The sequence below is a fragment of the Papaver somniferum genome, chromosome 6, assembly GCF_003573695.1.
Source record: "Papaver somniferum cultivar HN1 chromosome 6, ASM357369v1, whole genome shotgun sequence".
Classification (NCBI taxonomy): Eukaryota; Viridiplantae; Streptophyta; class Magnoliopsida; order Ranunculales; family Papaveraceae; genus Papaver; species Papaver somniferum.
The window spans coordinates 53,650,109-53,663,334 of record NC_039363.1 but is presented as its reverse complement, the minus strand read 5'-3'; the positions used below and the strand labels follow the sequence as shown (position 1 = coordinate 53,663,334).

The 13,226-nt window shown below is 37.5% G+C and overlaps 2 protein-coding genes across 2 annotated transcripts; one reads left to right on the top strand and one right to left on the bottom strand.

The window, feature by feature from the left end:
* Nucleotides 1-227: 227 nt before the first annotated feature.
* LOC113287581 (probable protein phosphatase 2C 39) lies at nt 228-6,747 on the bottom strand. The gene is made up of 5 exons (XM_026536368.1): nt 6,590-6,747; nt 2,120-2,371; nt 1,734-2,010; nt 653-807; nt 228-565 (listed from the first exon to the last, which is right to left on the bottom strand). The coding sequence occupies exons 1-5, from the start codon at nt 6,620-6,622 to the stop codon at nt 413-415; spliced, it is 870 nt and encodes a 289-aa protein (XP_026392153.1). The 5' UTR covers nt 6,623-6,747; the 3' UTR covers nt 228-412.
* Nucleotides 2,972-6,153, top strand: LOC113287580 (extensin-like). The gene is made up of 2 exons (XM_026536367.1): nt 2,972-2,983; nt 4,589-6,153. Exons 1-2 carry the CDS (start codon nt 2,972-2,974, stop codon nt 5,645-5,647), a joined length of 1,071 nt encoding a protein of 356 aa, XP_026392152.1. The 3' UTR covers nt 5,648-6,153.
* Nucleotides 6,748-13,226: the final 6,479 nt, after the last annotated feature.

Genomic DNA, 13,226 nt, shown 5'->3' with positions numbered 1-13,226 from the left:
GGATAATAGGGATTAGGGTTTTGATGTTGTTGATAGCAAACGCCGGATGGACTGTCTTTTTATCTCCTGCCATTGTTGATTTTGGTGAAGAAGGTGAAGAAGAAGAAGAAGATCGGCTATTAGGTCGATACCATGTTAGAGTTTTTGGTATAATGCCTTCCCCTCTTTTGAGAGATAATGGCCATATATATTATTATGATTTTTGGTCAATTAAGGAGAATATCGTGTGACCGTAAATAAGGTAGAGTATCTTCTATTAATTAACATATTAAAATTTATCATAGGCAGGGAAAGGGTTTACTTAGTAAAAAGAGAAGACGAGGAAAACTAAATTTTATTGGTACACTTGCAATACAACACACAAGCCAAGGATAATAATAAAATCATCATATGGTGAAATGACTAGTACCAACTAACAAAGAAAGGATCGCTGGAACTTGACAACTATACAGGAGATATCATCCTTGCTTTTTCTTGTAACAGCTTCTTCTGTTAATTGCTTGGCCGCTGTTTGAGCATCCTTTGTGTTCTTTACCAAGTCCACCGCCTCTTGGTTTGACATAACCTGGCCCATAAAATGGATAGAGAAGGAGAGAAACATAAGCACCATAGAAAAGGATTAAATAATGAAAATATAGACTTGCAGACAAACCTTCCATAATCCGTCACTTGCTAATATGATCAACTCTGTATCTTCGTCAATCACTTCCTCTGCAATATCTGGTTCTGAAGTGAGATGCCTTTTTAAGCTCTTATCCCCAAATGCTCTAGCCACTGCCAACTGTCCATCTACCCGAGGAACATCTCCTAAAAACAATCATACCATTGTAATATTAATGAATGGTTGCACTCCTCACTATTATGCACGACTGTGAAAAAAAAAAATCATATTGATGATGACTTTGGTTACTATCCTAACTCTCCACAGACATAAAGATTAATGACGAATAAATTAGACAAAGCTTTGTGGTTAGCATAAATGTGGTTGACAATTAACATCAGTACAATAACAAACAACCAAAAATGGAATATTTCAATCGGACAGAGTGCTTTTTGGTACAAGAAAGATACAGCTATAATGATTTTGATTTATATATTAATTATAGTGTAATGGACTCTTTTTAGCACACATAAGGTTTCAAATGTATCTTTCGAATGATCATGAATGGTGTTTCACATGTATATACTTTTCTTTCAACAAGAATTATGCTAAAGAGGAGCAAACATGCAACAGCAATACCCAATAGCTTTTGCGGATCAACCTGATGGACGCGCCTTTACTACAGTAGTATAGTTGTTAAGTGGTTGAGAGGTAAGTTTTAAGATCTGGCATGGGTAGTTTGTGAATAACCACTCGTGGACAGACATTAGCGAGCTATGAGAAAAGTCCAAGTATTCTAACTGCAATACATTTCTGTCTCTATAACATGCAAATCTAGAACTTTCCCTCGAACCAATAAAGTAACACGAGCTCTAACATGCTTCCTGTTTTTTTTCCGTTCTTTTTTTTTTTCATGAATACCAATGGCACACGTCCTTAGGCAGTATCTTATTAGACATTCAGCAGAATCATTTCTGGAACCTCCCCAACAACCAATCATAGACATGTATCTTTTCTTTGCTTAGATCCTATTTCGATTGTAATTTAGGAGGACATAACATGCACTTGCTAGAATACAGTAAACAACGGAGAATGGGGCCTGTAAGTAATTAGTGGAGAAAATTCTGGTTACCTGGAAATCTTGAGACAAAACCACCCCTGTGCTCAATGTCTTCTCTTTCATTAGCTGGTTCGTGATCAACAGACAGCTGTTTGGCCACACCGTTCTTGCATATCACAGCTCGCGAATCTCCAACATTTGCCACTATCAACTTCTCACCATTAAAGAGTATCGCAGTAACTGCAGTGGAACCTCCTCTTCCCAAATCAACTGCTTTATCCAAAATCTTTTTATCTGTTACATCATATGCTCTTCTGATCGCCGTCTCAGTTTCAGTCCAGAAATCATGCTGTTTGTGGAAAGAGGAAAGGATGAAATTTTGCAACCTCTTGAGTTCAATAGATTTCAGATTGATTTAATTATATATATTATGCATACTTAGAGGGAGACCACTTTACCTCATTCAAAATATTGTCAAACAGATGGGACTGCAGGTAGTCAGGAACATCATGACCCAAATGGCCATCAAATATAGCAAATAAACCTAATTCTTTGTCCTGCACTTGCTTGAATTGCGCAAAAACATAGTCCTCCATAGCATGATTTGATTTTCCTTTAATCAAGTGAAACCCATGTGTAATTTGCTTGCCTGACATCTTGCTCTTGCCTTTACCAGTGTCAGATGCTGAAGAGCCAAAGCCAGCTTTTGCCTACAAAGAGTTTATGTAGCTATGAGGTTACTGAATGAAACCAAGACAGAACATGTATGCAGTTAAACAACTAGAACAAACTTGTACTTAACCAATGATCAATAACCTTGCTGCCTTTTTTTCCTGGTTTCATTTTGTTTACCTAGTTATTATACACCTACACAGACCTCTATGATAGCCATGAACATAGTTGTCTTCTTATACGTTGTTTATGAACTAATGGTTATTAAAATTGACAGGCAAATAAACTGTTTGGATACAGTAAGCAACTCACACATCAAACAGTCACCGAACACCCGAAAGTATGAGGAATTAGTAACAAGCAATAGAGTTAATTACTTATTGACTGGTATTGACTGTCTTCTTTTTATGTTGTTTATGAACTAGTGGTTATTATAATTGACGAGCAAGTAAACGGTTTGGATACAGTGAGCAAATCACACATCGACCAGACACCAAACGCCCCAAGGCATGAGGCATTAGTAACAAGCAATGCAGGTAATTACTTATTGACTGGTATTAGTGGATCACACTCGTAGACACCAACAAGGCAACAATGCAGAATGTGCAACAGACACAATACTCTGCTCAAGTCAGTGCATGGATGCATATGCAGCATTTTATTATCATTAAAGTTAATCTTACTAAAATGGTGAAGCCAAAGATGGTCAATATTGTTAAGAGAACACATACAAAAAAAAAATTCAATCTCCCAAGAGAACTAAACCCATTCAGGCACATCCATGGGTGATTAGGTTTTTCCTATTAACTGATAGAAGTTACCCCCGTCAGTAAACCAACACAACAAGAAAATAAAAAGATTCAAGACTCACATCGCAAACATACAACTGATCAAGCACGTAAGCTTCCATGTTTGTAGTTTTCTTGAACCAGTTAACCAAAACACTTCTAAATCAAAATATAGATGAACATGAAGGATTAGTTTGTTGCTGGTTTCTGACTTTTCAATATAAAGATGAAGTAGAAACAGAAACCACACTTTCCACTGAATTACTACACTTATTATAGTTTTCGTCCAATTCTCAAAGTCAAACAGCTCAGCACTTTTTCAATTACTGCTACAATTGGCATCCCCTGTTTTACAGAGAAGTGGAATATGCGGGGTAAAGATGCTCAGTTGCTGCCACCTTAGAAAGCACCTAAAACCAAACTTAATGTGGACGATTTAGAAACAGAACACGTTTGGGAGACGCCTGAATATGCAGGCCATGCATGCATGAAACTACCAGCACTTCCTCCTATTTATTATGCCATTAATAACACTTTCCACTCCCTGCCATTGTCTTTTTATGAATCGATATACTTATTACAGCTTTCGCCCTATTACCAAAGTCAAATACCTCTGCCACTACTTTAATTACTACTACAATTGGCACTCCATGTATTACAGAGCAGAGAGAAGTGGAAGATGAAGGAGAAACAACTCCAGTTGCTGCCACCTTAGAAAGCAACCAAAACCAAATTTAACGTGGACAATTCAGAAACAGAACACGTCTGGGAGATGCCTGAATAAGCATGTTCTGCATGCATGAAACTACCAGCACTTATTCATCATTAATACACCATTAATGACTGCTATTATACCCACTCACTTCACTACTCAGTCTTCTTCTCCTACTACACGCAAACTAACTACAAGAGAATTAAGTAACACCTTCCCTGAAACCTCTACATCTATATAAACCCTACTTTGGATCAGCACTCACCAATTCATTCACCCACTACTACTGTAGATCCATCTTATGTTCTGTACTTAGCTTATATAGCTGTATAGGATCAACCCAAATGAGGATGAAGAGGTTTCCAAATTTTGATGTCTTTCTTTGGCTGCTTGTTCTGTTTACAACATCGTTATTTGTAAGCAGAGCCACCAGTACTTCCGAAGCAGAACCAGGTTCATTAAGCTCATCAGGAGCTTATGATCAGGGTAAATGGTTTCACTGGTTTCACCACCATTATACTCCACCAACTCCACACCTAACCCCACCTTATGGCCAGCAACCACCACCAACCAGTTATGGGAGCCCTCCTTCTGGTGGGTATTCACCTCCTTCCCAAGGACAATATCCACCTCCGCAGCAAGGGCAGACGCCACCAACATATGGACAGACCCCTCCACAACAAGGGCAAACACCACCTTCTCAAGGGCAATACCCGCCTTCCCAACAAGGTCAGCATCCACCTCCACAGCAACAGAAGCCACCACCTACATACGGTAAACCTCCACAACAAGGGCAGACACCACCATCTCAAGGGCAATATCCACCTCCACAGCAAGGGCAGGCACCACCTTCTCATGGTCAACATCCACCACCTACATATGGACAGACCCCTCCACAACAAGGGCAAACACCACCTTCCCAAGGCCAACACCCGCCACCAACGAGCAGACCTCCTCCACAGCAAGGCCAAACACCACCCTCTCAAGGTCAACATCCACCACCTACATATGGACAGACCCCTCCACAACAAGGGCAAACACCACCTTCCCGAGGCCAACACCCGCCACCAACGAGCAAACCTCCTCCACAGCAAGGCCAAACACCACCCTCTCAAGGTCAACATCCACCACCTACATATGGACAGACCCCTCCACAGCAAGGGCAAACACCACCTTCTCAAGGTCAACACCCTCCACCAAAGCACAGACCTCCTCCACAACAAGGCCAAACACCACCCTCTCAAGGTCAACATCCACCACCTACATATGGGCAGACACCACCTTCTAGTGGGCATCAACCACCCTCCCGTGGACAGTATCCACCTCCAAAACAAGGGCATCAACCACCCAGTCGCGGACAGTATCCACCTCCACAACAAGGGTATCAACCACCTTCTCGGGGACAACATCCACCACCTACATATGGACAGACACCTCCAGGACAAGGGTATCAACCACCCTCTCGTGGACAGTATCCACCTCCACAACGAGGGCATCAACCACCTTCTCGAGGACAACATCTACCACCTACATATGGACAGACACCTCCACAACAAGGGCATCAACCACCCTCTCGTGGACAGTATCCCCCTCCACAACGAGGGTATCAACCACCTTCTCGAGGACAACATCCACCACCTACATATGGACAGACACCTCCACAACAAGGGCATCAACCACCCTCCCATGGACAGTATCCACCTCCACAACAAGGGTATCAACCCCCTTCTCGTGGACAGAATCCACCTCCACAACAAGGGCATCAACCACCTACATATGGACAGCATCCCCCACCTTCACCATACGCCTTTTAATTTCCTCCAACTTCAACAGTGATGCCAAGTCCCCCGACATATCAGTACCCTTCTCCTCCTTCATATACCAACCTACAATAATCTATTAAACATACATGACATCGTTTCCAGTACATCTCACCTTTTGCCCTAATCCACTGCATGTTTAAGTTTCATGTTCGCCACTAAGAAAGATATCTATGTATTTCCGAATCAGTTGCTGCTTGTAATCTTGTATTCAGTTTGCAATAATAATAATGGACCATGCTTATGTAAATATTTTCTTTGAAATCTTATCTAAGCTACTAAGCCAATCACATTCACTCTTTTTTTCCTAACAAAAAACATTGATGAAAGCAATCAAATATATTGGATTAGGATATAAGGCAAGATGTACTAAAAATCACATATATCCCTGATCCAGTGCTCGACCGCAATGTTTTAAGTCTACATAGCTTTCAATCATTTCAAAAATAAAAATCTTCGTATAATCAGATTGTACCGAATCATCACCCAATACTTCAAAAGAAGCCAGTCATCATCCCCATGTATATGTACACAATTCAGCATTAACCTCAACAACATCTCCATTGATAAAATGAATCCATCAAAAATTGCTTCTCAATAGTACTTTCTTCCAATCATAGACTGTTTCCTCTAGATCAGTAGTACCAGTACTCTACTAAATTTCCATAGTAGATATTATGCTTTAGCTTAACATTTACTTACCTTAGATCGAGACTTCTATTTCCTTATTCTAAAGTTAAAACATATAAGTTCACTAAATCATACATCAAAAAGTGCTAATGCAAATTTTGCGCCACTGTGATATGCTGACTAATTATCAAGAAACAAAGTATCTTAAGCTAGACTTGAACTCAGAAAATAAAAACACTAAAAATCCAACAAAAATAAGAAGAAGATCACAATCAGCAAAGATTTTCTGAAGAGTTTATTGTTTACCTTCATTTTATGCAAAATTTCTCTGCCCGTCATGGTTTATGACTTTGAATAACTCTGTACCAAAACTACAGATTTAGCGAGAGAGGGAGAGAAATTCGACTACTTGGTAGCTTTCTCCGACAATTGACGCATCTATGATGACGCGTTTTGGTTGAAGACATATTATGAAAAAGAAGAAAGATAAAGTGCAAGGGAACACAAAAGTTAAAGAAACAAAATTCCAATGTTACCCACCATTGATTTTCTCGAAGACTATCTACTACTTCTCTTTTCCCCAGTTTAAGTTACAAAAGCTTTTGTATGTCAGCAAACAACTTATTTCTCCACTTGTGACTAGAATAATTGATGAGCTTCTGTAGTTGATACTCCGTGAAGTAGGATATCACTTTAGGTTGGCTATTTACACCAGCCATTGACGTATTCATTCTAGCCACCACCGTTTTGTTGCCCAATGGTAGGCGCTGCCGCGCTTCTGTTTGGCTATAGAGATTACCCTTTACCTGATACTGTATCAACACAAAAAGAATTTGTGGTAAAGACGGAAACTTATCCAAGAATGTAAATGGAGAGTCTAGACCAGTTTTGCGGAACGGATAACATAGTTCCACAGGGTAGTACGGTGAACGATGAATCAATTTCGATTTTCCGATTATATAAAACGAAAGCCTAAAGATGCAGTGATTTTTTCATTTCATTTTCAGCTCCACAGAAACATGATTACCCTTTTTCTTCATCTCGTTTGGTATTTCTTCTCGAGTATCCCTTCAAATGAAATGCCGAGTCCGTTGTGTTCAATTGGACTAGGAGACTGGGAGGGCCCTAATGGAAGACCCATACCACTAACACCCATTGTTCACAAGACTGCTAATGGGTACCATTTTTCTTGGGAGTATACCAATATATGTATAGGACAAAAAAGCAATTGCCTTTCACCCAAGAAAAATGGTATCCCATTAGCAGCCTTGCATTGTTCATGCCTCTATACTGCACCATTGATCCTTGACGATTCATTTATTGCTTACAACACAGATCAATAATAATGTTCATAAAGTCGTTGATTTCTCAAGTGGTAGTGGGAGTAGAGATCAAAAAAAACACCAACAAAATTGGTACAATTTTTCTTTTTGAGCATATGTTGATTTTTTAAGCAAAATAGTTTTAGATTGTTAAAGTACTTATGTCACATTTATACCGTGGGAAAGTGGGTCATCTCCTTTATCTTTATCTAGTATTGACTTTGAATAACCTCTTTCGATGGGACCAAATCAATGGTGGTGAAGTCAAGTCATGTTGGCCATGCTTTAAGTTAGGGTGTTGTTCATGCATGATAGTTTTGATCGCAGAATTCACAATTTTCAGGAATTTATAATCCCACAGGATTATAAATTTTGGGATTCATATAAATCCTCGTATATTTGGTAATTCAGTTGAGATTTCTAGGATTCATAAATTTTTCCTGTGATAAAGTCCATGTATTGTTTGGCATTGCTCTAAGAATCTTAAAACTGTATATATATGGGATTTGGAGTAAAAAAAATGGGTCCATAAAATCCACTGACAAGTTTCCCAGCAAATCTTAGGGAGGAGGGATCGGACTCCATATGGAGAATTTGCTGGAAAAGTGAACCCCGTCGGAAACGTAATTCCTAGGATTTGGATAACCAAACATCCCGAGGAAAACGTAGTTCCACCAAATCCCCTGAACCCTTAAATCCCACCTTTAAAATTCTACATCCAAACCCACCAGCATTTCTTTTTTTATAAGAAAATACTTGGAATTAATAAGCTGGACCAATTTGGAGCGCACTACTTTTTTCACCCTCTTGCTGAGAAGGGGTATCTAAAAAGGGTGAAAGCATTACGCTATCTTTATTATTAAAAATTAAAAAAACCTATAATTTAAATTAAATTTATTGAATTCATTTTCTTAGATACTTTTTTATCAACTCATTCCTCTTAATTAGATTTTTGATTGATTCGCACATTCAGAATTCACTTCATATACACTAAGACGGAAGTCTTATCCGTTTGTGGATGGAGCTTCGACTTTCAGAAATTTTGTTTTTCTAGATTTATCCTAGGTCGGTTGATAGAGACGTCCACGTTAGCCGAATCTGAACAATCGGGTGATAAACACGTACATGCCGGCCGATTCATAGTGGACATTCATAGATCAGTTAAGAAAATGTCAATTTTTTCTGCATGTTTTATAGTCTACAATCTGCCAATATGAACCTCTATATATGTTGATTGTTGCAATCGGTTTATAAAAAAACATCAACATCCGCCTATTGTTATAATCAGATTTTTTGTAAATAAATGTCATAAACAGTTTGTAAATACAATCCACATCTGTTGATTGTTGTAATTGGCCTATAGATAAATAAAATCTAACGATTCTTAGTATTTTTCGTGAATGAGGAACACTAAGCCAGAATCGACATGTTAGAGCATAGCTCGGTTGAACCCGCCAAGCGTTGGTATGTCAAGTTTGGTTGTCATATTTTAGTATCAAAACTCATCTAGAGTCGCTTGATTAAATACTAGGTTCAACTTCGTTTAGGTTAGACTATAAATTCTAGGAATGTTGAGACATACAAGTATTACTCTGAAGACCTGAAGAATGTGAAGAAGTAAGGAACTACATCATCCTTCCACTTGAGGTTAGTAATAATGACTTGAACTCGTTCCATTTCTAACGTATCTTTCAAGTCGTGCTATATTGAAAACATAACTACGAAGTTGTATATACTGTATATATTGTATATTATACTCTAGTGATGTGACATGATGATAATAGTATGATCATAGTATTAAAGAATTAAACTACGAAGTATAACACTTATATTTTGAACTTCATAGATATGACATCGACATGATCTTATATATAGTTTGATAATTATGTGAATGGGTTATGGTGAAGATTTCATCCTAGGAAACAATGATTTACATTTTGTGTAAAGGAAATACATTCATGAACTTGTTTTGTGAATCGAAAGGGAAATCAATAGGATTATTGGTCTTGTTATTCATTGCATATCTTTGGATGACCAATATGTGTGAGTTGGTAGAACCAATCTTAACTCAGGTTATGTATCTTGATATAACCGATCACAATGCCTAGACTTAAGAGTTGGTATGACCGGTCCTGGTAATTGGTGTAACCGAACCTAGGAAATCACCATGAGATGGTATGATCGATCCTTGTAATTGGTGTGACCGATCCTAGTAATTGGTGTCAACGACCATAAGTGTTGTGTGACCGATCCTTGTAATTGGTGTAACCGATCCTAGTGACTAGTATGACCGATCACAAGCAGATAGGTATAACCGATCCTAGTGATTGGTATAACCGATCTGAACCCATGTATGTGACTTGGAAGGACCGATCACAACTAACCATTGTGATTTTATATGATCAATCACATAGCAGTCTTGGAATACTGGAAAACCAATTCTAAACTTGTTTGGAAGTGTGGTATAACCGATTCCAAGAAGCAAATCCATGAAAATATGATATAAGGATTTGTAGTGAAAAGATGTCAACACACTTTGAACACGTGCAGTAACTCTTATCATTTATTTTTCAAAGTTTTCTCTTGGTACTCAAGGTGATCCTGTACCGAAATAATTTAAGAATCTTTTAGTGGTTTTTGATTTTATATACTTTAATTACCAGCAATTAATGCATATCTCTAGAGAATAAAAATTAGTAATGTGCATTTACTAATTGGATATTTTCTATTGAGAGGTTTCTGAAATATTGGACCAACATTTATTGGAATTATGAAAACCTAATTTTGCCATTCATTGCATATCTTGAAAATATTTTCGGTTTTGGAAATTCCTTGGTGTCCAAACACCTTTAGTCTATAAATACTTAAGTTTGCATTTCTATCAAACTATCCTAAGAGCCAGACAAACTTCATTTCTTGTTGTTTCTAGTGGAGCCGTCTATTCGGAGAGGAAAGTATCATAATTAGGTGAAATCTCTTACGACCACTCGTTTAAAGACTTCTATGGGATCAAGAAGCTCTACGAGTACCGCTGGTGGGAAAATAGATAATTGCAGTGTTATTAGTTTTCGATTTTATTTGATTGACTAACGGTTGTTGAAACTTTGATTGCACCTAGTTTGTTTATTCTTGAGAATCTTCTCTTCTGATATAAGATTTACTCAGACTAGATCAAACTATCGACGAGATCTTTAGAACTGTTGTTCTATCTAAAGACATCTTGTGATAACCCATTGTAAACAGATTTTAGTTCTGCGCGTGATTAATCACAAGAGATTTAAGTGATGTTGTGCAGGTTTTGAAGATAAAAGAATATTTGAAGATGAAAAAGAATTCTTATTAGTTTTCGTATCTTGTGGATTTAGTGCACAAACCTTGATCGGCTGGGATCCAACTAGAATCGATTTATCTTTGATAAATCTGATTGATCAGTTGCTTAAGATCGACATTCTCTGTATTTTTATTTGAGATATATATTGATTGAGTGCGAGTCTATATTTGACTATTTAGGTAGTTAAAGTTAGATTGATCTAACCAGACAAAAGATTTATTATATTAAACGGGTTAGCCTTTGTCAACAACTCATCTATATCTTTAGAAAGATTGATCAGAGTGGTTACCAAACAGATTCTTCCTTTGTTGTTTGGAATATGATCCAAAGGACTTGTTGTTCACGTGCGTGACTCTAGAAGTCGAAGGCGCAAGGATACTGAGGGAACTAAGTAGCTAGGGTAGTCTGCTTGGTCTCAACTATACAAAGTTGGTATTAGATTTTATATAGCGTCTTAATTCTAAGAGTATTCAAAACTGGACTAGGTCCCGAGGTTTTTTTGCATTTGCGATTTCCTCGTTAACAAATATTGCTATGTCTTTCACTTTGATTTCCGCATTATAATTGTTATTACAATTAAGTAAAATACACAAGTATGTTAAATCCATACTACTTGATAGTGATCCTATAGAGTTTGGTTATTACCGAACCTATTATCAAGTAACACACTTTTTTGTTGTATTCTCTCGATCTTGTATCTATAGTCAATCACACAGTTATATTGTCGTCGTATTGTCTCGATCTCGTATCCATAGACGATCACACTAAGTGTGAACCGAATTATTGTCACGACTTTGTCCATAGACGATCATATTCGGTAGAGGACTTATAGGTTGAAACATAAAGATTGTGGTGTATTTGGGTACCCTCGTCTGTTCAATTGGTATCAGAGCAGGAAAACCGAAAAGATCTAACAATATGTGTTTGGTGCGATCCGACCTATAAGATTTGAGTCTATGTATGATTCAGTTAACGTTATGCAAGATTGCGAATACTCAAAAGTTGAAAATTTTACTACTTCGTTAACTCATGATCCAGGAGTTAAGGAGATTAATAGTACATTTGAGTCAAACTCTGATGTCAAAGAAAATGCTGAGAAACAGTTGGTAAAACTCCTAAAGCCTATAAGATCTCTATCTATAAGGATGTTATTATTAAAGACAAAATCGTATCTTCTTAAGCAATAGATCATAAAAAAAAGACATTCAATTAAATATTCTAGCAAAAGAGAATATGGATCTGACTGTCAAAGTAGAAACTCTTAATAAAAACTCTTACTCAAGAACAAGAGATTCATTCAAAGACTCTGACAAATGACTCTGTTGTGATTTCTTTTGATGAAGAAATATAAAGTCCTTACTCGACTTTTACAGATCGTGAAAACAAGACATGTTTGATCAAATCTGAAAAAGATCATGATGATGGTAGTCTTCCTAACTACATCAAGTCATAGAGAATGAAAAATCATCTTCTACAACTACTGATGATCAAACGAAATCATGTCCAAAGGAAACTTTGAACTGGCTCCGTGAAAAAGGTCTTAAGGAATACCGCTTTCAGCCACTTGACAGGAAACTTATACTTCTTCAAAATACCATTGTAAAAATAGTAAAAGAAGTATCTTGTCTTAAAAAAACTGAAAGATCATTCCTCAATAGAAAGACAGAATATACCCCAACCCGATGAAATCAACTCAAAAGAATCAGATAAAAGAGTTGATGATCACTTTGGAAAAAGGTTCCACTTTATTCATGTCGGAACAATATCTGTTTACATGAAGGTAGTTCCCCTACTGAGCGTTTCCATAAGAAAGGGAAGGAAATAATCTCTGCCAAGAGAAACAATCAGGGAAAATTTTCAACAATTGTTTTCAATAATCAAGCTGATGTGCAATAAGGAAATCCTTAGAATGAGAAAATCATATGAGAATCTGATGAGTGCCAAATATTGTATATATTTATCCCTTTTTGTTGGCATTTAACTCATCTTTTGTGCGTTAATTCTACATTTTATCCCATATTCTGTATTTTCATTGTTTTCAAGAATAAATATTTTTATTAATTAATTTTGCATTTTTAGGTAATAAATAAAGTTCGGATGAGTCGCGGAGCGAAAAGAGCAGAAAAGTAGTGAAAAGCCGGGAGAAATTACGCAAGGAAGCCGCGAAGAATGGTGCGCACAACCTCATTTTCTACACACAAAAGCGCCTCCGACCTCAGCCATCAGATCATTTGTCAGAAGCATCCGACGGTCGCTCCTTGCTGAGCATCAAAATCTGATGTCTCTGCCA